The 24,081-nt window shown below is 45.9% G+C and overlaps 1 protein-coding gene and 1 long non-coding RNA gene across 2 annotated transcripts in view; one reads left to right on the top strand and one right to left on the bottom strand.

Moving 5' to 3' along the window:
• The window catches only part of LOC135901695 (protein O-mannosyl-transferase TMTC1-like), a 153,978-nt gene extending 134,046 nt beyond the window's left edge, over positions 1–19,932 (bottom strand). The window contains exon 1 of the mRNA XM_065431541.2: positions 18,365–19,932. Coding sequence (XP_065287613.1) covers positions 18,365–19,065 — 701 coding nt within the window. The 5' untranslated portion in view covers positions 19,066–19,932. The remainder of the gene's footprint in view (positions 1–18,364) is intronic.
• A 1,720-nt stretch (positions 19,933–21,652) lies between these two features.
• Positions 21,653–23,015, top strand: LOC135901696 (uncharacterized). The gene is made up of 2 exons (XR_010564227.1): positions 21,653–21,973; positions 22,776–23,015. It is a non-coding gene; the product is annotated as an uncharacterized lncRNA (long non-coding RNA).
• Positions 23,016–24,081: the final 1,066 nt, after the last annotated feature.

Genomic DNA, 24,081 nt, shown 5'->3' with positions numbered 1-24,081 from the left:
ACTTGTAGAAGAGGGTGACATCGTGCCTTTAGGGGACAAGGGTCGAGTGATAGAGGGGATGGACGTTGACTCACGAATAATTTATTACAGCCGACTGCATTGTTTATTCTGTAGTGGTATGTTGATACGCGGCTTTTTATGTACGTTCTTACGATCCGTAACCGTTGCTGTACATTTAATACAGAAGAGCAGCAGACGAGTTTGCGTAAACCCGGCAGTGCTAGTATTTGACCAGAAAAACTGCAAACAATCTTTTTTTTTTGTTTCTTGCACGGGAACTCTTAACACCATCTTCGAGGCGTCACCGAAAAAGCAACTATTGAATTTTGGTGAGGCAGTAGCAATGGTCATCTGACTCAGTGTAACTTTTATTGTCAACTGTAGCGTGGTTAACTGCTAATTTTTTTGTAATGGCGCTTTAGATTTTGCACCAAAAAGTGCCTGTCACTGTTGTTCATGTCGTCGGCAATGTTTCGCCAACAGGTCAGGACCATCGTATACCTCTCATTAGAAATCATAATTTCCGCAAAAACAACAAGTGTCTTTTTCTATCGATTTTCTTTTGTTTTCTTTTTGCGCACGCATGAGAGAGAGGCACGGCAAAAGCTTATGCTCAGCTATTTCTTTTGAGACCCTCATTAGGACAAGTATGTATAGTTTTCATGTAAAAGGCAATCTTCCGCCGCATTTCGACCCGACAGAAGTAACTGAGAAAAAACTTGCTTGGTCATCTGTAAAAGGGTCCATTTATATACAAATAATACGGTATATACTTATATAGCGCATTAGTGCGTATGCCGTATACCGTATAATTCGTATACCGCATTAAATAAATTAAGGTATATACGCACATACCCAAAGGTGCATACATACAAATGGTTTTCCCGTTCACTTGAGTGACTACACTCTGCTTATAATGTGGATGTAAAGCGTGCGTGGTATCTAATCAAGAAGCCGTAATTGTCGCAGTAGAAAACGCTTGTCATGAGTCGCCTGCCTTCACAAGCAAGATTTCGATAATAAGGTCGCCATGGTAGTAAGATGATAACCAGCCTGTGCCGTATTGGCCGCGCTGTAGGGTACAAGGACTTGTACATCCTTGTAGAAGGACTTGTACAAGGACTTGTTTCATCCTTGCACCCTTCTACAAGGATGAAACAGGCCTAGATTTACATTTTAGGACATCGGCGTGTCCTCTGTGTGCTGCGCCTTTGTCCCCGCTTCATTTGACCTGTTTTTCATAATATTGCCTATATTTTGTTGTAAAACTTGGTAAGCATTCAAATATCAACAAAAGACAAATTTACGAAACACTTTCGTGTACGGATTCTTTCTGTGTTCGTTGGGACTGTGCGCAAGTCATTGACTAATTGTCGCTGTTTGGTGCTGTCTCTTTTGATAAGCGGCACTTGTGTACGGGCGTTAACTCTAGTGGGTTTTCGAATGCAGTTCGTTGCGCACTTTCCACAAAGCAGTTTAAGGCTTTTTTTTTTAAGCTGCAGCGGTGCGTAGGCGCAGGCGACACACTATAGTGTGGCAGCAAACGGTATCATTTGCTCAGTTCGCGAGCCAGCGACGGACCTTATTTACGAGTCAATGTGTTAGCGAATTGAGTTCCGTAATCAATGAAGAAACAGAGCATGCGCAAGCACCCATCGACATGAGTTTCACTGGCAACTTCTGCATAATTCTGGACACGCGCGCGAAGACCCACAAAGTTATTCCAGCTCCGTAGCGAGAAACTGAAGAACGCAATGATTTTGACATATGGAACGCTTCGAATGAAAAACCTAGGAAAACGCGTATTCTGTTTCTATGTACAAATAAAGCCAACCGATATGTTTAATCACACAGGATACGTGATATTACCATTGTCATCATCATCATCATCAGCCTGGTTATGCCCACTGCAAGGCAAAGGCCTCTCCCATACGTCTCCAACAACCCCGGTCATGTACTAATTGTGGCCATGCCGTCCCTGTAAACTTCTTAATCTCATCCGCCCGCCTAACTTCCTGCCGCCCCCTGCTACGCTTCCCTTCCCTAGGGATCCAGTCATCATCATCATCATCATCAGCCTGGTTGCGCCCACTGCAGGGCAAAGGCCTCTCCCATGCTTCTCCAACGACCCCGGTCATGTACTAATTGTGGCCATGCTGTGCCTGCAAACTTCCTAATCTCATCCGCCCACCTAACTTCCTGCCGCCCCCTGCTACGCTTCCCTTCCCTTGGGATCCAGTCCGTAACCCTTATTGACCATCGGTTATCTTCCCTCCTCATTACATGTCCGGCCCATGCCCATTTCTTTTTCTTGATTTCAACTAAGATGTCATTACCTCGCGTTTGTTCCCTCACCCAATCTGCTCTTTTCTTATCCCTTAACGTTACACCTATCATTCTTCTTTCCATAGCTCGTTGTGTCGTCCTCAATTTGAGTAGAACCCTTTTCGTAAGCCTCCAGGTTTCTACCCCGTAGGTGAGTACTGGTAAGACACAGCTATTATATACTTTTCTCTTGAGGGATAGTGGGAACCTGCTGTTCATGATTTGGGAATGCCTGCCAAACGCACCCCAGCCCATTCTTATTCTTCTGATTATTTCCGTCTCATGATCCGGATCCGCCGTCACTACCTGCCCTAAGTAGATGTATTCTCTTACGACTTCCAGTGCCTCGCTGCCTATTGTAAATTGCTGTTCTTTCCCGCGACTGTTAAGCATTACGTTAGTTTTTGCAGATTAATTTTTAGACCCACTCTTCTGCTTTGCCTGTCCAGGTCACTGAGCATGCATTGCAATTGGTCCCCTGAGTTACTAAGCAAGGCAATATCATCAGCGAATCGCAAGTTACTAAGGTATTCTTCATTAACTTTTATCCCCAATTCTTCCCAATCGAGGTCTCTGAATACCTCCTGTAAACACGCTGTGAATAGCATTGGAGATATCGTATCTCCCTGCCTGACGCCTTTCTTTATTGGGATTTTGTTGCTTGCTTTATGCAGGACTACGGTGGCTGTGGAGCCGCTATAGATATCTTCCAGTATTTTTACGTATGGCTCATCTACACCCTGATTCCGTAATGCCTCCATGAGTGCTGAGGTTTCGACTGAATCAAACGCTTTCTCGTAATCAATGAAAGCTATATATAAGGGTTGGTTATATTCTGCACATTTCTCTATCACTTGATTGATAGTGTGAATATGGTCTATTGTTGAGTAGCCTTTACGGAATCCTGCCTGGTCCTTTGGTTGACAGAAGTCTAAGGTGTTCCTGATTCTATTTGCAATTACCTTAGTAAATACTTTGTAGGCAACGGACAGTAAGCTGATCGATCTATAATTTTTCAAGTTTTTGGCGTCCCCTTTCTTATGGATTAGGATTATGTTAGCGTTCTTCTAAGATTCCGGTACGCTTGAGGTCATGAGGCATTGCGTATATAGGGTGGCCAGTTTCTCTAGAACCATCTGTCCACCATCCTTCAACAAATCTGCTGTTACCTGATCCTCCCCAGCTGCCTTCCCCCTTTGCATATCTCCTAAGGCTTTCTTTACTTCTTCCGGCGTTACCTTCGGGATTTCGAATTCCTCTAGACTATTTTCTCTTCCATTATCGTCGTGGGTGCCACTGGTACTGTATAAATCTCTATAGAACTCCTCAGCCACTTGAACTATCTCATCCATATTAGTAATGATATTGCCGGCTTTGTCTCTTAACGCATACATCTGATTCTTGCCAATTCCTAGTTTCTTCTTCACTGTTTTTAGGCTTCCTCCGTTCCTGAGAGCATGTTCAATTCTATCCATATTATACTTCCTTATGTCAGCTGTCTTACGCTTGTTGATTAACTTCGAAAGCTCTGCCAGTTCTATTCTAGCTGTAGGGTTAGATGCTTTCATACATTGTCGTTTCTTGATCAGATCTTTCGTCTCCTGCGATGGTTTTCTGGTATCTTGCCTAACGGAGTTACCACCGACTTCCATTGCACACTCCTTAATGATGTCCACAAGATTGTCGTTCATTGCTTCAACACTAAGGCCCTCTTCCTGAGTTAACGCTGAATACCTGTTGTGTAGCTTTATCTGGAATTCCTCTAATTTCCCTCTTACCGCTAATTTATTATTCGGCTTCTTATGTACCAGTTTCTTCCGTTCCCTCCTCAGGTCTAGGCTAATTCGAGTTCTTACCATCCTGTGGTCTCTGCAGCGCACCTTGCCGAGCACGTCCACATCTTGTGTACGATATGTGATATGCAATACGCTTAATCGGACACAGGACAGTGCTCCCCGTACAAAAATGAGCTGATTAACCATTGATATATTGTTGGGGAATTGTTGAAACAACGGACTTCAACAAATTTTCAAGAGCAATTGAGTTCACTCAATTCTTGCACAACAATATTACCGTTGAGTGTTCTCAATAAACAATTTATTGGGTAATTTCTGTTGATTTTTCTAGTTGTTCTTTTGTTGTGTAGCAGTTGAGGCCAGTATACAATAATTAGAAATCGCATATGAAGACATTCCAAACATGTTTTGCGATGCGTTCCAGCCTCATTCCTGTCACTTTGCGGCAGGCAGGCTCTTGTTTCGCCTCGCTTTCATTAAAAGAAAATTATGTGTGACCGATAGGGTGGCATCGAACGTCGGCCGTCGAGCCTGGTACTGTAACCAATAGGCCACGAGTGCGCGCATACTCCTCTCATTCGAAAGCCAGTAAGCTCTGAAATGCTTCGCGTGTGCGCCGCGTGCCACTTCCTGGTGCTGTCGCTACAGCTGGCGCTTTGAAGCGCCTATCCCCGGGACCGCCCGACTTTCGTAGCTATTTTCGCTACGTAAAAACTGCAACGTTAGACTAGATTCATGACCGCCCAAATTCATAACGATTTATTTCTTCGCCGGTGTACAAATGCCATCGCCGTTTTAACATACACTAGATGACATAACCATTGGTACGATCCGAAATGAGCACTTTTTGGGGAGCAGAAGAATGCAAAATTCACTTGCAAATACGGTGACTACGCGCATGTGGAGTTCCCCAAAAGTAGGCACGGTGGCAGCGCGGCCGGCAATAAGACAGGCGATGACGCTACCTTCGAGCATCGGACGCACTGTGGGAACCGTAGGATGCAAGCGCGCACACGCTTCACACATACACGGGTGAGGTCTTCGAATTTCCTGCTACGTACCCTCTGTCCGTAAAGCAAATATAGTTATTTATCCAATGTCTGTGGTACTAGAGATCAAAGAATGAAGGCGATTTCAGATCGCAGCACGCAGCCGCTATAACCATTGACTTCAAAAAGCTTCAGATTCAGCAACGGCCGCAACAGTATCACAGCTAATCGCTGTATCTGCGGCTGCTCCCGTTTCTCGCCTTGCAAGACGCACGCGATTTATTTGAGCCTCGCCGAACTGTCGTCCTCTCATGTTCTAAGCCTACAGGTCTCGTATGTTCAGTTAACACCAAAGGGAAATGAAAGAAATACAGGTAACGGACTTTTATTGTACCTTACTTGTCACCTCGTCATCTGCAAAGACGCTACAAACTATTTTAGAAGCTTTATTTTTGTAAAAATAGCAAAACTAGTAGTAATTATTATTTTTAGGTGGCGCGACAAAGGCTAAGGTAGCGTTCGGGTGTGTATGTGTGCGCGCAAACGGGCGCAACCGAGCTTCGTTTTGCGCACACATTTGCAACAGTACACATGGTTACCGCCAGTTTCGTAGTCGCATTTTTGGTCGTAGTATTTATTGTTTACGCTATAAATGAGGTAGTTCTTAAAATTTATGAAGGTTAGTTGATGGAAAATTATTGCTAATTAATTAGTGGTTCTTAAGTGCCGTTATTTTGTGCTTGAAAGGTTTTTATAACTGAATGCGATAGTGAAGCCATATGAAGCTGTGAACGGTTTTCGGACTCGGTTATTCGGTTGCAGTTGTGCGGTGGTTCACGCCTTGTGCTTCTTGATGAAAGTGTTTTCTTTTCGGACATCATGACGCACATTTTAGTGAAATGGCAATATTGAGAAAAATGGTTAGATACCACTCGTCTCACCGAGAAGCAGCAGCATCTATTAAGCGACGACGATCACGTCGCCGACGTCGATCAAGAACCTCCAAAGCCTTTGCAGAACGCCAGCCGCGTACATAACCACCCGCTCTTCCGCCCCGGCCAAACGCAGTCAGCCCAAAGGACACAGGTGCATCGAACAGCTTGGCTGCTGACGCTTGGCCTGCACTCCCGCGGCTACATGCCCCTACTGAGCGAAACCAGAGCTCTACAGCAAAGGATACCTCATCTGTTCCTGATAAATTGTCAGACCAGGATCAACAAGTTGTCATGATAAGCTCTCTGATAAGTGCTATTCGTGTTCTTCTGGACAAGCTACAGACACCAACAGCTCGAAGTGCGTTGCAAGTGCTGGATGCCATCAATCCGGTTCTTGAGAGCCTTCAGAAGTCCAGTGCTTGAGGGCTTCTACAGCAGAACCATGGCTCATCGACAACAACAGCGATCGTTCCGGGATGATGTCAGAAGTGCCTCCATATTCCAATGGAATGCGAGAGGCCTGAGGTCACGTATTTCGGAGTTGCGGCAGTTCGTGGTTGACGACCACTTTCCTATACTGGTTATCTGCGAACCGAACTTATCAGCCTCCATAAGACTATCAGGATATGAACCTTTCGTTTCAACCACGTGTGTCCGTAGTAGTAAGGTTTTGGTTTACATCCGCAAAGACCTTACGTATTTTTGCCAACCCGTAGCGCCACACGACGGTAACCAATATGTCTGTGTTACTGTGAAAAAGAAAAGGCTGTTTTTCACTCTTATTGGCGTCTACCTATCCCCAACCAGTCAGTTTAATAGCAAAAGACTAGAAGATATTATGACTGCTAGTCCCGGTCCTTGGATAATAACAGGGGATTTCAACGCTCACCACCATATATGGGGAAGCTCCAGGATAAACTCGGGGGGCAGGTCACTAATGTCATTTGCATCAGGCCACAACCTATGTCTTCTAAACGACGGAAGCCCGACATTTCTGCGAGGAACATTGTACAGCAGCTGCCTTGACTTGACTTTTGTGTCACGTTGCCTGACTTCGAGCGTGCAGTGGTTCACCGATATTGAAAGCCATGGAAGTGATCACATTCCGACCTATGTGAGAATCGATGGACTAAACGCCGCATTACCGGTTGTATCTCGCCAAATCGACTGGTCAGTCTTTCAAGCTCGTGTAGAAGACACATGCAAGAAACGTATCGCACGCAAATTAGAAGAAATAATTGCTGACCCAATGGAAGATTGCACGCGTTGCTTCACACATTCATCAAAGCATCCAGAGACTGACATTGAGTTGGAAAGGCTTCGTGCACTTCGCCGCCGAGCTGAAAGGAGGTACAGGCGCACGAAGTCAATTCTTGACCTCAGAGAAGCTCGGCGTATGCAAAAGAAGATAAAGCGGCGAATGGATAAGCTAGCGGATCAAAGATGGAAATGCTTTTGCGAGTCACTGGACCCCCGCAATCCATTATCCCGTGTGTGGCGTACCCTACGGGGCCTTAGCTCAAGCCCCCAACTCTCTATGAAAACCACCGTGAGGTAAAAATTGCGGAGGAATTTTGTGCGAAAGTCGCTGGCGGCACAGTTTTAGCCTTTGACATGACTTCAGGTGACATCCCCGGTCCACTGGATACAAGTATGGATGCTCCATTCTCTATGGAAGAGTTAGAAGCTGCTATGGCGCTCTGTAGGAGTTCATCTTCGCAAGGCCCGATGGGATAACATATAGTGCTTTGCGCCACCTAGGTCAAGAAGCACGAAGACAACTCCTCAGCCTTTTTAACAGCTCATGGCGAGATGGTGTCGTCCCACAGGAATGGAAACGAAGCCGCCTGGTACCACTACTAAAAACAGGAAAGTCACCGCTCGAACTGGCATCGTATCGGCCGATAGCACTTGCCAGCTGCGTCGGGAAACTCATGGAACATATGATCCTCATGAGTCTCGAATGGTACCTTGAACACAACAAAATTTACCCTGACTCAATGGCGGGATTTCGACGAGGCCGTTCATCGATTGATAGTGTCATCGATCTGGTATCTTCTGTAGAACAACAAAAATCTCGGAAGCGATTATCAGCCGCACTCTTTCTTGACGTGAAAGGCGCTTACGACAATGTTTCCCATCAAACCATTCTAGACGCACTTCTGACAGTTGAACTAGGAGGGCGAGTATATCGATGGATCAGAAACTACTTGACACAAAGGTCCTTGTTCGTGCGTACGGAAGATCTTCCGACTACCGACCACTACACATGCCGAGGCGTTCCCCAAGGCGGTGTTCTAAGCCCTGTTCTTTTCAACCTCGCGCTTCTTGGGCTGGCTGAATCCCTCCCGGAAACAGTGAGTGTTTCAATACACGCAGACGACATCTGCATCTGGACATCAGCGGTCACTCGCCTGCAGGTTCGCGCAAGGCTACAGCAAGCAGCAACACAGGCATCTGACTACCTTCAGACACAAGGCCTTACCATCTCAACAGAAAAATGTGCGTTAGTCGCTTTTACGCGAAAAGCGATGTCTGGCTATCCAGTATACATCAATGGCCAGCCTATCTGCTACAAGAAAAATCATTGGTTTTTGGGTGTCATTGTAGACCGGGACCTCTCTTGGAGCCCTCAGGTTGCCCACTTGAAGAAGAGGCTCACATCTATTGTTCACATCTTCAAGTTCATCGCCGGCAAAACATGGGGATCGTCAGTAGGCTTCATGCTACAGGTATATCGAGCACTTTTTATCGGATTTCTACGCTATAGTTCTCTCGTGCTTGCTAAAATATGCAAGTCAAATCTTCGAGAACTTCAGAGCGTGCAAGCACAGGCACTACATGTTTGCCTAGGCCTTCCGCGGAGCGCCTCAACAGCAGGAACCATTATAATGGCTCAAGAACATCCGATCACGACCTACATCAGCACCGACTCGCTCAGGGCCCATGTTCGTCATATTTCACGGATTCAATCAAGCTTTCTTGCCTGTCTGCCAGAACGACGACCACAGGCATCCTTCTCCATCGAGGTCCGCAAGTATCGTGCCTCCCTACCATCGGGGTTTACACCATCAGCACGTTCAACCTCAGCTTTGTGGTGTTTAAAACAACCTCAAGTGCGTCTTACGGTTCCAGGAATAAGAAAGAAGACCGACCTACCTACCTTGGCCTTGAAGCAAGCAGCTCTGGATTGTTTGCACTCTTCCTACTTTGACCGAGTCCACATATATACGGATGGCTCTTCCACCTAGACCAGCTCCACCGGGGCAGTTGTTATACCATCACGATCACTAAGCATCCGATACAAGATTTCTCATTTGACAACATCGACCGGTTCGGAGCTTGTTGCCCTCCGAGGTGCCGTTGATTATATTAACAACCAACCGGCTAATCGGTGGGCAATATTCTGTGATTCAAAGGCGGCCTTACAATGTCTTCTGTCATCACTTCGTCGCAGGTCCTGTGAACAACTTGTAACGGAGATACGAGAAATTCACCATCACATGATTGCGAAAGGGCACGACGTCGTGTTTCAGTGGCTGCCTGGCCATTGCGGTATCTGCGGCAACGACCTCGCTGACGACGCAGCTAAGAAAGCACACGAAGGAGCAACCCTTGTTTCTATACCTTTATCGCGTACTGACCCAGCTCAAAACTTAGGCAAGCTAGCGCACCGTATGACATTGGAGAAGTGGCACACACCTGATTTCACTCAACATCGATTGCATTCCCTCGATCCATCTATGCAACTGCGGCTGTTACCAGGGCTTCCGCGTAATGAGGAAACAATGCTGTGCCGCTTACGCTTGGGCGTCGCATTCACGAATGCATATACGGTTTTGATTGGAATGAGTGATAGCGCCGAGTGCAATGCCTGCGGTGTCGAAGAAACTATAGAACATCTACTGTGCTACTGCCCATCATTTGAAAATGAATTCAAGATCTCTGCACAGCTCTCAACCAGTTAGATAGAAAACCATTCACCTTGAACAAGATCTTGGGACCATGGCCTCGTATATCGCAGCTACAAAAGGCCACAAAAGCGCTGCTGCGTTATTTAAAAGACACAGGATTGAGTCAGCGTCTGTAATCCGGACTGAGTGACTGAACGATATCCCCGGTGGACTTTCTCTTCTTTCTTTATTCTTTCCGTCCCCGTTCCCCTTTCCCCAGTGTAGGGTAGCCAACCGGGCTCAGTCCTGGTTAACCTCCCTACCTTCCATTTATCATTTGCTCTCTCTCTTAGTGAAATGCTTTAACGACGATAAGTGGGACGTTTATCCGTTGAAGTGGTTGGTTCATCCAACAAGTAGTCTTCTACTGATGTGCGAGCCTGACGGTTTTGATGAGTAGCGCGGCAGAGGCCATGATGCCTGTTGGAGACAAGGCACCCCGAAAAAGTCGCAGCCGCACTTCTCAAGATAGGTAAGTAATCTCGTTTTCGTGGGCACGTGGCCTTCTTTTCTATTTTGACATTGACGAGCGTGACATGTTAAGCACACCGTTCACTTTCTTGAAGCAAACCTCATGCCCAAGAGCAAATGCGCGCGATACTAACTCTCGCTGCCGCCGTCACTTCGTTTGAAACGATGGTAGGCGAAGAGGCAGCGGCGCCCCATGTGCGTAAAATTGCATTGCTTCATTTGTTCCTGTCAAATAACGTTTCCTTCATTTGTATGAGAGAACACAATTGGAACATAAAGATCGGCTTCGCTGCCCAATGATAATTTTGTACAGTGGCCACGTAATCTTTCATGGGGGTCACGTATGCTCTTGTTATCGCGTTCTGATACGTGAGAGGCGCGCTGCCTTTCAAGGTATTTAGGCAGGCACTAAGAGTTTAGGAGAACCGCGACAAATAATCGTGCAGCAGGTGTGCAGCTGTGCTACGCTTGTACCACACTCGTACCGGAAGCCAGTGTTGCACTTCACGCTTACGCATTTCGTAACTACGGCGGCCTCCGTAGCAATTTGGGGCTCGAGGTCGTGGATACGATCCCTGCAGCGGCCGCAGTCCAAAGGAGCGGAATGCAAAAACGCTCGTGCATTGTGCATTGTATGCACGTAAAAATTTCCAGGAAGGTAAAATTAATAAGGAGTCCCCAACTACGACGTGCCTCATAATCAGATCGTTGGTTTGGCACGTGGAACATCAGAATTATTTTTTTTCCGTAGTGGCTCATCGTATACCATACGGTTAGTGTGATCACCTTTTGTGCCGTAGCGGTTAAGCCCGCCTCGATTTAGGTTGCGGCTAATGATGCGGTGCACCACGAAATATATTTCGCCTCTCTAGGATTTGCGGAGAACGGCCAACCGATTAGTCACAGCTTCCGCGCGGTGACTGTACACGGATACACAGTGCAAATGAACAGAGGTGTGGTGACGTGGTCAAAGAACACAGCCGCCGACGGGCTCACCTTATCGCCTATCACCGCCAAAACTACAGCAGTAAGCATCTTTATCTAGCGCGGCCGGTTGCCGTTGAAGGCGTACTGTACAATTTTAATAAGCGATAACCGAAACATGCCACCGTTCTCTGCGGCCTCTTTGAGTTGGACAGACCCGAATGTGCGTTGTTTCCAGAAGCGAAAGGAGCGCCAATCGGCGCGTTGTCGCCTGGAGCTAAGCGTCGCACTCGAGCACCGTTTGCGCGGTGAAGAATGACGCGTGCATGAAGCTAGCCCACTGCGCGGATGCTACCGCGCTACGCAAGGGCGTGTACGCGACGTTCTGCACACAAATCGCGCGGGATGATCGGAGCCACGCCGGAGCGGCTAGCTTCAAAGAAGCGGTACGTGTTCTCATTCGTACAGGCACGCTCACGCTCGCATCACTCTCTGCGTATGTTTAGGTCATTCCTTCTACTGGACTTCTACCCAAAGATTCTATATCTGTTTGGTATCGGCTATGCACTGTCGCATGGTCTTTGGTTCTGCGAGAGAGCCGGGAATATTTTCCCCACTGTGAAACATCGCTGTGCGTGTTTTAGCTAACATTTACCGTAGCAACCCATTCCTTCCTTTTCTCGACGGCTCTCGCAAAGAGTTGCAAATTTTTGCTTGCCAGTATAGCGCTACCATCAGTTTTAAAGAATGCATCACCAACTAGCCCAGCACCAAGTTTTATTGCAGTATAGTGTGTACTTCTATTTCGTGCGTAGTTTTGTGCAGGGTGTGGTAGGTTCTTAATCCACGCAATCTCATTTTCTGTCCACATTCCCTTCTCACAGGTTACGTATGCAGTAAATTCCCTGATGCTAAAGTGTTGTACGCCAAAAGCACCTTGGCGTCGTGCAAGAGACACCCATTGATATGTGGCTGATTCACTAGCAAGCTCGCATCTCTGTTGTCACTCTCCATCAAGTGGGATTTTCAACTATTTTTTGTGCTGCTCTGTGGTGTACTAGCTGCCGCATGGACGCTGTGAAGGCTTACTTTCGATTTGCTCTGGCGTTTAGTAGTAAAGGATGGGCTACCTTTTGAGGGGAGGCATTCACGTTTGTTTTTGAGAATGTTTACCAGCCTAACAAGTGATACGTGCGTACTGTAAACAGCAGCACGAACAGAGGCGGACGACGGAAGAAGAAATAGGTAGGAGCACACACGAACGCAAGCTCTACTAAAAGTTTGTTTTGATGACAAAGGTATTAAACACACTGGTCAACTTGGCAAAGGTAAAAGTCCGTGCATGCGTGGCAGAAACAGCCACGTGCGACAAGAAAAAAATATGAAAAAGCCACGTCATGTATTATAAACGTGCGTGAAAAACGAGAACTATCGCTCAAATCTATCGAAAAAGCGAAAGATTTGTCCGATAAGTGATACTACCCAACAAGAAATACTGTTTTGAGAACTTTTTCCCCCTAAGGGCAACAGATAACTTGGTTATGCATTTTTTTCGTTTGTGATCAATAAATATTGCTTCTGGAACTCCTCTGGTGTTGCGGTATAGAGCAGAAAGAACGATTGGTTCATCACAAAGATGAGAACACAAGAGAACTTATGGAAGCATTATTTATTGATCACGAAGAAATATTCATAAGCAAGATTTCTGTGACCCTTAGTGGGAAAGAGTTGCTGCAGTACTTCTCGTTAATATCACTTACAGGAGAAACCTTTCAGTTTTCATGTTTTTGTTAGTTTTTGACGCACATGTTTATTCTACAGGACGTATCTTGGTCCTTTTTTGTTGTGCCGGGCTGTGTATGCTGCGCATCCATGGCTTTCTCTTTGTGAAGTTGGCCAGTGTGTTTAAAATCTTCGTCTTCACGAATAAACTTCCAGCTGAGTCAGCGTTCATGTGTGTTTCTACCTTAATTCACTCTGTTTGGGTGGTTGTGAAATATAAATGTACACCGAATTGGCGAAGTGTCCACCGAATTGATACATGAAGTTATTTGCGCTGTTTATTTCAGGAAGAACGCTATAGGGTCTTATCTTCTCTTTGTTTTTGACACTGAGTACATTTTTCTAGTTCAACTTCAAGGAGTCCCCTGAGGAAGCCAATAAGAGTGATGGTAACTTCCTTTGTGTGTAAGATTTGTGAATTTCATCCATTCAAGGCATGACATGTCACATGCCTGATTGCAGGTCGCAAGCATTCGTAGTAAGATCTACTTTCCGGTTCTCATGACGCTTCTTTGTACTGCGCTGCATTCTCCAGACACATGAACCTTTTTATGCTCTAAGTGCATGCGTTCTTTTTCTATATGTCGGAGCGAAAATTGTAAACCTAAATAAGCATATATATCATTTTCCTTGTAATCTTTTTCAACATGGGTGCTGTAGCTCCCTCTGTCTTTCAGTTACTGCTTTGTCCCACTTTTTATGCAACCTTTATGTATTTTATGGAGCAAAATTCTGGTGCTCTTTTAATAACATATTATCTGCGAAACTGAGGTAATTGGTGTTTCGTATATGCATTTATTTGCGTTTCTCACTGTCTCAGCAATCTGGCTGTCGAGTCATTGGAACCTTTTCTCATCCTTTATGACTATTTCTGGGGTGCTTGATACTGAAAGTGCAGGTCACCATTTATTTGGCTGTTTGGAATTGCGTTAGCCATGAGTTACTACCAATTTCCTGTGCTAAATAATTATGTTTTCTCTTATCGTTCAACGTATTAGTCTTTCCTTATCTCTCTATTGACTGAGGTACCACTTAGTTGCTGGGTATAGGGAAAAAGGCCCCAAAAAGTGCTTCAATTAGCTTTGTGCAAGTCCAGAAAGATTACCTGGAAATGAGCTCACTAAATTGAGGAAATACCACAAACGAACTCTTCTGCACCCCAAATTAACATAACCAAATGTTGTACTGTTTGTTCTTTACTTGTGCCAGGGAGATAAGCGCTTTCATTACACAAAGGCCTTACAAGTTTATTTCTGAAGAAAGCAATCGTGGCTTGTCAGAAACACGATTCAGGTGTTCATCATGCCCGACAACTTTCTAAATGATGTCTCGTCAAATAATAGCTAAGTTGAGTGATGTTATTTTATAAAATAATTGGGCAACAGGAAAATATATATATCTCGAAGACAAAGCTCAGGCAAGTCTACTTTGGTACTTCATAAAATTTTAATCGCGGTGAAAGCCGTGTGCTAAAGGTTGTATATATTTACGTGAAGTCATTTGTTTCAAGTTGGTTATTTTGCCTTCTCACAGTCAGCCGTAGCTCTTCCTGTGATGTGTTAGTGTGCGCAACATTTTAATCTAACATATTCAAATGTCTTTTGTGTATTCACATGCAAGCAGCTCCAAGTGTTCATGTGTTCAAAGTTGGTTGTTACAAGGGCTTGCTTAAGCCCTGCCTTTTGAGTCGCTTTGCCTTCTGGTCATAAACTTAAGTCGAAAGTGAAGAGCACAATGATCGTTTTGATTGGATTCATTAGTATAGGTTTTTTCAGATGTATTTACACTGCTAGAGTTCTGTGGGTACTAGCCTATGTCTCCAGGTTCGATGTAGTGGTGCCTTGTGTATTGTAATAATGTTTCACGTGCACGCATCTTTAGTGTAATAAAGGTACTTCAAGTTGATCAGTCTCTCCTTTGATTTTGTTTGTGTTTGGGAAAGTTATGAGCAGGCACCGGGGCATGCAAGTGTGAACAGCGAAGCAATTTCAATATAAATAATAGACTAGCCCAACGAAACGTCAATCATATTTCAATGGCGACATCTGAAATCTCAATGGCATCTCAACTGTGGCACAATATGCTTTTCAATGCTGTGGCAATAATAACTCAACAACAAGTCAACAGAACTACCACAACGTTAGTTCAATGCAGAATCAATGGTGACTCAACAATTATTCAACAAAACGAACACAACGGGCCGTCTTAGCACAATGGACTTTCAATGGTAACTTCATAATTATTCAACATTCAGGTACGCAATGGTGTTTCAATTAAATTTCAATGGCGAATATTCAAAAGTCCTCAACACTTAACCCAACAATTCTCCAACAAACTCTCAATAATTCCTCAATAATAAACTCAACATTGACCAACAATAATTCAATGCCTTCTCAATATGTTTTTTGTACGGGCCGTTCTGTGTCCTCCCTTGTCCGTATTTTTGGCGCTGTTTTAAATATGAATGTTTAATCACTGATGGTGACTTAATTCATACGGGAAGCGACATTAACTTCCGTATGCGATGAGGCTTAAGAGGCTGTAGAGAGTGCTTCATCCGAGCACCGTTTCAAATCCTTCACCTAATTTACGGGCGAAAACAAGACTAATGTAAAGTCGTCGACCATGTTGCGAGAATGCTCGTTGCTTCAATATTAAAAAAATATTTTCCATGTGGCCGCAACGCTACCGAGGCCTGATTAAAACGGAATTGCTTTGGTCGTATGAAAAGTCGTCCAAAGCGATTGAAAAATATGAATGTAAGCCTTCCCAGCCATCCTGGTATTCAGGGTTCGAATCCGGAAAGCTTTCAGTTCATGAGTTGTTTTCCACTGAGCAGCTGCTTTCGCTGGTAACATGCCCAGCGTCACGATTGGCTTGCATGCGCAATTGAACGCGTGTCTAGCTGAGGAACATCTTATTGCAAATACAGGCTCCGGTATGCTATCCGTATACATGTTAAAGCGGTCAGCATACCTTTTTTACCGACTAAAATCAAGAACGGTATTTATTTATTTTCTCAACTTTTCTTGCTTTTACAAGCAACCAACATCCCGCAAACGTTCGGCCGCCCCAACTGTCGATCTTAGAACATATCTTGTTCCTGGGCGAGACCGATAACTCAATTCGAGATGTCGCTGAAATACGTTCATCTTTTACACGCCTCTATAACGTTTCCTTCTAGTCTCCATAGAGAGCTGACGTAAAAAAAAAATGGAACGTGCGTCAGGTAGTTTCACGGTTTTCCTGGAACATTTTGCCACTAGGCGTGCACACAAAAAAGTAAAGTTCCTCTAACGCTGCCCGCCTGACGTGACTGGCCGGCTGGTGCAGGGTCATTACGCGGGCAGAGGGCAGTTTGGTAGTTTTTTTCTCTTGTAGCGTGCTTTCTCTCAGCACTTCTTTCGCTTCCACGAAAAAAGAAATGGTAGAACAAAGGCGAAAGGTTAAGCGCCCTATCGAACGCCAACCGACGCACGCTGGTGCCCGAAGAAAACGGAGCCGCATTTGCAATTCATATGGGAGGAGAAGGTTCTTGCACGCCTATACCGAGTTCCCGGGGCACAGTAGCTTGCAACTCTGTGACTAAACTGCCGGCGGAAGGGGGGGGGGGGGGGGGGTTCAACGCAATGAAAAGCGCGAATCTGAAATTTGCGCACATCGCCGTCGCCTAGTGAGCATGAGCATATTTCAACCGGAGAGCTTGTGTGCATCGCTAAACTTTATCAACCGATTGTCGGCGGCTCATTGACCACCGCCTACCCAAAGCAGAAAAAGTTATCGATGGCACGCGAATAGCAAAAGGAATTTGGGACATTGCCCTCTCGGTAATTTCTTGAACACCGCAGCGTAACTCAATGGCAATGGGAATCGTCCTAATATGACACACACACACACACACACACACACACACACACATACATATATATATATATATATATATATATATATATATATATATATATATATGTGAATTTCTATCACTAGCCCCATGTCACCTGAGGAGTATTTTACCACCTCATAAGTTTTCTTTGGCAGTTATAAAATACCGCAACTTTTGCTAGTGTTTATGCAGTGCTTGATCAGTGCATTTAGCACTGACTTATTATCTTTGTCGTGATGTCATAACCGAAAGACCTTGTTTCAGTAGCGCTATTTTTGCTTTTGCAAGTTTTCGTTCGCGAACTCCGGGCATTTGTTCGCGAAGGCTTCTTTTTTCGCCCTCAAGACTGTCGATATACGAGCCAGCACAACAAAGTTTTATTATTTACATTTCTTCACGACGACAAATGTGGGTGCCGTTCTTCTTTGACCACTGCATTTGTCGTTTATGTTACCATAGCTTACGTCTCCAGAAAAAAGTTCTTCACGAATAAGGTAGTACGTTCAGAAATTTTAGAGCGAGATTTCTTCGCTTATAAAGGCTGGTTTATGTGCGGTGAACCAATTATCTTCGCTGGCCACATTGTTTGCCGGTAATTTCGTCTACTTGAATCTCTAGGGTGTGTAGAAGTGAACTCCTACATAATTCCACTGAATATGGGACCATGAGCTGTTTACTGAAAATTGTAAATGTACTATACGCGCATTACCCTTCTGTCCGGGCAATAGTAAGGTATGAATAGGGGCAACAAACGCGCAGCAGTTCACCTATCTTTCACAATACTATATCGTATTGTAACACGGACGTGTATGTCTCAGCTACCTGATTGAATTGTTTCACTTTCGCCTTACAATGGCGTACATTGTATTCACAAGGAGTATGTAATGACCTACACAATATAATGCTATACACAATGAGGGCCCTAATAATCTTGTAATGTAGGAGGGAACGTAATACTTAAGCAGGTTTGTTCATAGGTTTTTTTATAAAGTCGCATACGCTACGATTCAATTATTGGGAAAGCTAATCGCGACAGCAAGAAGCTGCTTACCCGGTCACACAAGTACTAAAATATGTCTTTCTATTAAAGATTCTTGGCTGCTACTTTTTGACCTAACAAGATGGTAAGAAGGCCGCTCTTCGTCATTGAGAACAGAATCTCACCGTCTCAGCATGAACACTGTCGCACCTCAGCGTTGCCTCACTGCCGATTAGTTGTTCTACTACACACCAGCTTTCAAAGCATCACCGCGCCAAAGCGAGCAAAATTTTAGAATTTCTGATATTTCTGAGCGCACGCTCTCACCTGAAACTGAGCACTGTGAGCGGCCGGTACGACTTATGGCTCCGGGGGTCGGCCATCGGCCGGCCCCAGAAATCGTTCGTCCAAAGCGACGACGACAACGCGTGTCGTCTGTTCTCACCGGTGACGTCGGGGTTCCCCACCACCGCCACCATGTCGTCGTGCACGAAATCTCCATCCAGCGAGTTCATGTAACACAGCACAGCCACAACACCGGCACACACGGCGGGCATCCACGCGGCACTGGTCGAACACCACTTCCGTCCAACACCGTCGTCCGCGAACGTCGGTACTTTCGCGCCGGCACAGTCGACGCCGTCCCGCCGCTTTTGCTGCTGTTGCTGCGCACGTTGGCGTCGATGGCAGTGGGACGACCACCGCCGCTGCTCCTCTACTGGAACTGTGCTCGAACTGGCTTCGAGCCTCAGAGGACGTTCGTAGTAAGAACGTGTTCTCGCAGCTACGGACGCGCACATGACCCTAAGTGAGTCGGTCAACGCGCGCACTCTGTTTGTCCCGCACGCTGCTTTGCATCTGCGAATATTGCAAGGAGCCTCTCGATGACAACCTTTCCGCTCGCCATTCGATTGACTTGATTTTCCCTTTACGCCCACCATTGTGGTGGACGCATTTTCTGAAGATTCTAGGTAGGCATGGAGCAGAGTCGATTCGGCGCCTCCCGCCAGCCAGCCTCCTACAGACATGTTGTCAAGTGTCGCACAATAAACACAGTTGGTAATGGTTGAAACACCCCCATACGGAGATGCCGCAGTCTTGGTCCATACGCTCTCTTCGACAGCGCTCTGCAGTCAATGAACTGCACTAACACCGAGGAATCGGACACGCTCTGGACTATCCGGCACTTTCGAAGCACGTGCAACGTAGGACGGCTTACTCACAGCCGCCGGAATGCATCCAGGAGCAGGTCCACTCGCGACCGCTGTCTCCTTGACGCTCTCGAAGGCATTACGTCGTAATCCATGGTAAATCAGTGCAAATGGCGCGATACTTCGAGAGTCGAGTAGACGACACGTAGGAGACGATGACGATGACCTGCCTCCATTTGGGGGTGCGAACGCCGGCCGCATGCTCTGCAGGCCAGCTGCTCAAACTGCGGCCTGTTTAATGGTTGAGGAGGAGAAAAAAATACATCAACGTGTAATTATCCTAAGACGACCCCCATATCTCACGAAACTCCATCATTTTCCCTCTCGTTGCTTACGCATCATACGGGCCGGTCACAAGGTGCTGCGACGCTTCGGTGAATCGCGCGTTACTGCGCTATATGCACTCAAACTACTACATCTTTACGGTTCCGCATTACCCTGCTGAAAGGACGCTGATACCTAAACCTGAGACACAAATATTCAGGCCCAGTGTTCGAATAGAGGAACAGATTCCCGCTGAGAGGCGTTCACACGGCGTGATAGACAGGATACAGAGTTCATCAGCGTGCCTAACCACGCGGGACCATGCGCGCGAAATAAGCTAACGGTCGAGCGTCTGATCTGGCACTGGCAAAGAGACGGAGAGAATCTCGCTGACCCGACGAAGCGGGGCGCCCCTGGTGGCACTACGCATCGACTGTGGAGGAGAGGCGCGGGCGCAGCGCTCGCGTTCGAGGGGTCCAGCGAGGGCTCCGCAGAATGTGCCGCCATCTGTCGTTCGGCGCACAAGTTAGAGGCGAGGGCGCCGCAAAATACCGTTTGTTGGAAGGACGCAGCTCGAGGTGCTGGCTGTCCAGCTCAAATTTGCCCTGGCTGCCGAAACGAAAAATGTACGATCGAATGAGAGAGTAAAAAGAAAAAAAAAGAACAGTCAAATTGGAACTTAAAAAAAGAACAAAGGCCCATATGAATAAAGGAATGGCTTAAATATATATACAGGAAATACGGCGTTCTCAAACTAAAAAAAAATTGATTACCTCAAGGATAATTTATGTTTTGTATGGCCAGATCGACCACTGAAAGCAAGGGAGGAAAGAAACATTGAGTGACTAAAAGGTGCGTAAGTGGCAGTGGTTTCTTTTTTGCTATTATGTTCCGAATTAAGGACTCAAGGAAGAGCTGCCATCTACCGATCGTTAAAGAAATGGGGTGCGAAGGTACCATAACAACTGGTATTATTCACTTACTTCGACAACGCTGCTACTCAGCTCATACTTTGTTGCTCGGACGAAAAAAAAGATCAGAGGAAATTAATAGACCCTGGAATTGAGTAGACTGAAAATGAAGCAAATCAGACTGTGATCAACGAAGGATCATAAGGCATAAAGAAGGCACAAGCAAATCACATAGGGATGACGTGGCGTGCAAAAAGAAAAAAAGAACGCTGAAAGCTTACAGTGGCCTACGAGAAGGCGAAAACTGTGTGCGTAACCAGAAGGACGAAAGGGCAGCCCATTCTTTCTTTCCTGATTGCATTTACGTATTACCGGTAACAGAGAAAAATAGAACCAGCGAGGGAATTTCTGCCTCAATCTATGCGCGGTCACCCGTTTATCGAGTACAGGAATGAAGACCGGGAATATTGTTAAAGAAATCAGGATGTTACTAAAGATAGCCAATATGACAAAAAGGGTTGAGATACGTTACCGACTCGCAAGAAAGTAAAAAGTAATGGGAAACCGATACAGACAGCAAAGGAATGATAGAAGGCAATGAACTAAAGCCTGGAAGAAAGAAAGGTAAAAATGAAACGAGCGACCACACAACCAGGAAAATATATCCAGGGTGAACAGGACGGCGAGAAGTTGCAAAAATAATTTTAAAAATCTACACGGCTCGCAGAAGACAGTGCGGAGGAACAGAAAGAGAAAACATTTGTGAACAGCAAATAGGCGAAAGCAAGTGAAACCGGCTTTCAATTTATTTAGCCTACATCGAATTTTCGAAAACGCCGGGGGTCAATGGCACAACTGTAGTCCTTGCGGTCGATTAGATTTGCGCTTAGTTTTTCGAAGAGGTGGCTATTACATGCACAAGAAGTCGAAAGGCATCATCTATTACTTAAGAAAAATGGACTAATTAAGTGCAAGAAATTCTCTGCAGACCCTAACTCAAGCTACACGCATGCAGCAAGATATCTGAGGATACCTGCCTTCGCAATTTCGCAGTAACAGCAATTAATACCCTAGGCGAAGAAAATACCTCTGCCACGATACTCACAGGACATTTGGAGAGGACCGAAGAAGTGGCAGTAACACTGGCAAGGGGGCCATTGCTACGATTCAGTGCTACGATACAATAGGCGCTCAAGAGACATGGCGCAAACGAAGATGAAGACGGGGATCTGGGTTTGGCACGAGCTGGTTTCCATCTTGGTCTCTGGCTACGCTGCTCTTGTAAATGCATTGTTGTTAGTTCCTTCGTTTATGTCTCTGCGCACGTGACATTATGGTCGAGGTTGGCGATCCGGTCGTCACGACGGAGCTTCGTAGCGCTCTCTACATCCAGCTCGCCACAGTGCTTTCAATGCGTCGGCTACAACTCGTCAGACTGCTCCTGTCGGGGCGCTTTCCCAGGCTCGCGACCCTGGTCTGGTTTCCGGCTTGGACGGCACTGACGTCGAAGAACGGACCAACTTGTGTAAACGTGTCGGTATTAATAACAGGTGGGATAAAACAATCACGCTCGCTAACGCCGTTGTTCTTTTTTTTTTTTTTTACCGGAGCGGCACCCCATCATGCGTGTGGTACCGAACCCACGAAGACGAATTAACACGCTGGGACACTTAAAAAAAGAAATCTTGTCGAATTTTTTGGCGACCCCATCGGCTGTACGGTCGCAGCATGAAAGGCCCTTACTAAACACGTGCTCAAAGCCCCACAGGGTCCTACGTCTCATACATACAAGACGTCCTGGCTCTTTGCCACAAAGCTAACGACATGATGTTTGGAAAAGGCAAACTGGCGCCCTTATTCGCCCTCTGTAAATACCGCAATACCTAGCGGTTCGCAATCCGCGTTTCATTATTTCCTAAAAGAACTGACATGCACCGAAGCTCTCAACATCCTGCAAGAAATATCGAAACGCATTCAAGTTCCCGAGACCTACTTCAACCCTGGCCACCATTCATTGGCACGAAACGAAGCGGCACACACCGCAGCCTGAGATCACACAAGCGTATGTTTGCTCCCAGAGGGGGCTCGGAAAGGCGATGAGGTCCGAGTATATTCGCAAGAAATATACGCATAGCTGGTAGCATTACCAATTTGAAATGAGTGTAAACCCCTTCCCGCACTCTGCTCTAACCAGAGGAGAGATAGTTGCTCTGCAGTGTCTCCAAACAAACTCCTATGCACACGGCGTTATAATGCATAGAATGCACCCAACCCAATTCTCGTACCTTTGTCGGTGCTGTGGGGCACCGGAAACCCTTCGTGACATGGTAATATTGTATCCTAATCTTGCAGAACCCAAGAATCAAGAAGCTCAATCAAGAAGAAACGAAGACAAAAGCGCAGAAGACCGCCAAGAATCGTGGGATGCCATGCTCGCGGTCCTGGACTGGGAGGACAAGTGCAAGCTGGTGAACCAGGCCAGGGAAGCGGCAAACGCCAATGGCTCACTGGACTGACGAGCAAACCGCCTTGATTGAAGAAAGAAGAAATCTTAGTCACTGATTCATATCATTAAACGATTGTTCTCTCTCTCTTTCTGCTTACATTGAGGCGCAGATTGCAATTTACAAATTATAGCTGGGTAGCCGTCTAGGCGTATCCACTTGGAAAGAAGTCTCAGGATAGAATAGTTTCTAGCTGTTCAGCTCCAAAGTGTACGACGAGATACACTGGCGTTTCTGCTATTTTCCGGCTTCAGCGCATGAAGGGCGTTTTGTAGAAAAGTTAGGTACAGCTATACTGCATATTAACGCAAGCTTCACGGCACGTATTAACGCGATAGCGTTAAGGAGCTCGTGTCGCAGAAAAGCCGGTGTCGTCGGCGTCGGTGTCGGCGTCAGCGTTTTGCGGCGTTGACCGTGAGCGATAAATCACGGCAGGCACTCTATAAATAAAAAGCAACTTCCAAGATGGGCTGGGTGGGAATCGAACCAGGGTCTCCGGAGTGTGAGGCGGAGACGCTACCACTCAGCCACGATTTCGATGCTTCCAAAAGGTACAAACGCGCCTCTAGTGAATGCGGTGTTGCCTTCGAAACGAGCCGTGGAAAGTTATACTGTGGTGTATATCGGTAATTATGAACATGTAACTTACAGAAGTCGCAATTACACGAGTAGCGAAGTGCGTTTCGCTGCATTTCTTCTGCGCTTTCCGCACACGGAGAGCCATCTTGCGGCAAACACAGAAGACCCCCTCCTCTCCATGTACGGCGCTGCCCCGACAGATGGCGCGCCACGCGCGCATTTTTTAAAACCGATGAGACCCTCAGAATTAGTTCAATATATGCCTTGCAAACTTTCCCACATCTGTTCACCAATCGCAATCTGCCCGCTAAACTGTTCAGTTGAATTTGCTTTAGTTAAGCTTTATTTTAACAGTTTCCATAAAGAAACAGAACGCCGAGAAAGGAGAAGTGTACATATTTTTTGTAACTTTCCGTCCTCAGCGAGAAAGCCGTTTTCTTTCATTTTCTTTTGTGCTTAAGATATCATTTAACGAAAATATTGTGGACATATGCTGTTTAGCTGTACGCTCACATCATTGAATTATCAACTTTCTTTTTCTAAGTCAGTACAGCAGGTAGCGAGGAAAAAGTCAA

The sequence above is a fragment of the Dermacentor albipictus genome, unplaced genomic scaffold, assembly GCF_038994185.2.
Source record: "Dermacentor albipictus isolate Rhodes 1998 colony unplaced genomic scaffold, USDA_Dalb.pri_finalv2 scaffold_16, whole genome shotgun sequence".
Lineage (NCBI taxonomy): Eukaryota > Metazoa > Arthropoda > Arachnida > Ixodida > Ixodidae > Dermacentor > Dermacentor albipictus.
Note: the sequence above shows the minus strand (reverse complement) of the source record. Positions and strands in the feature narration are given on the sequence as shown.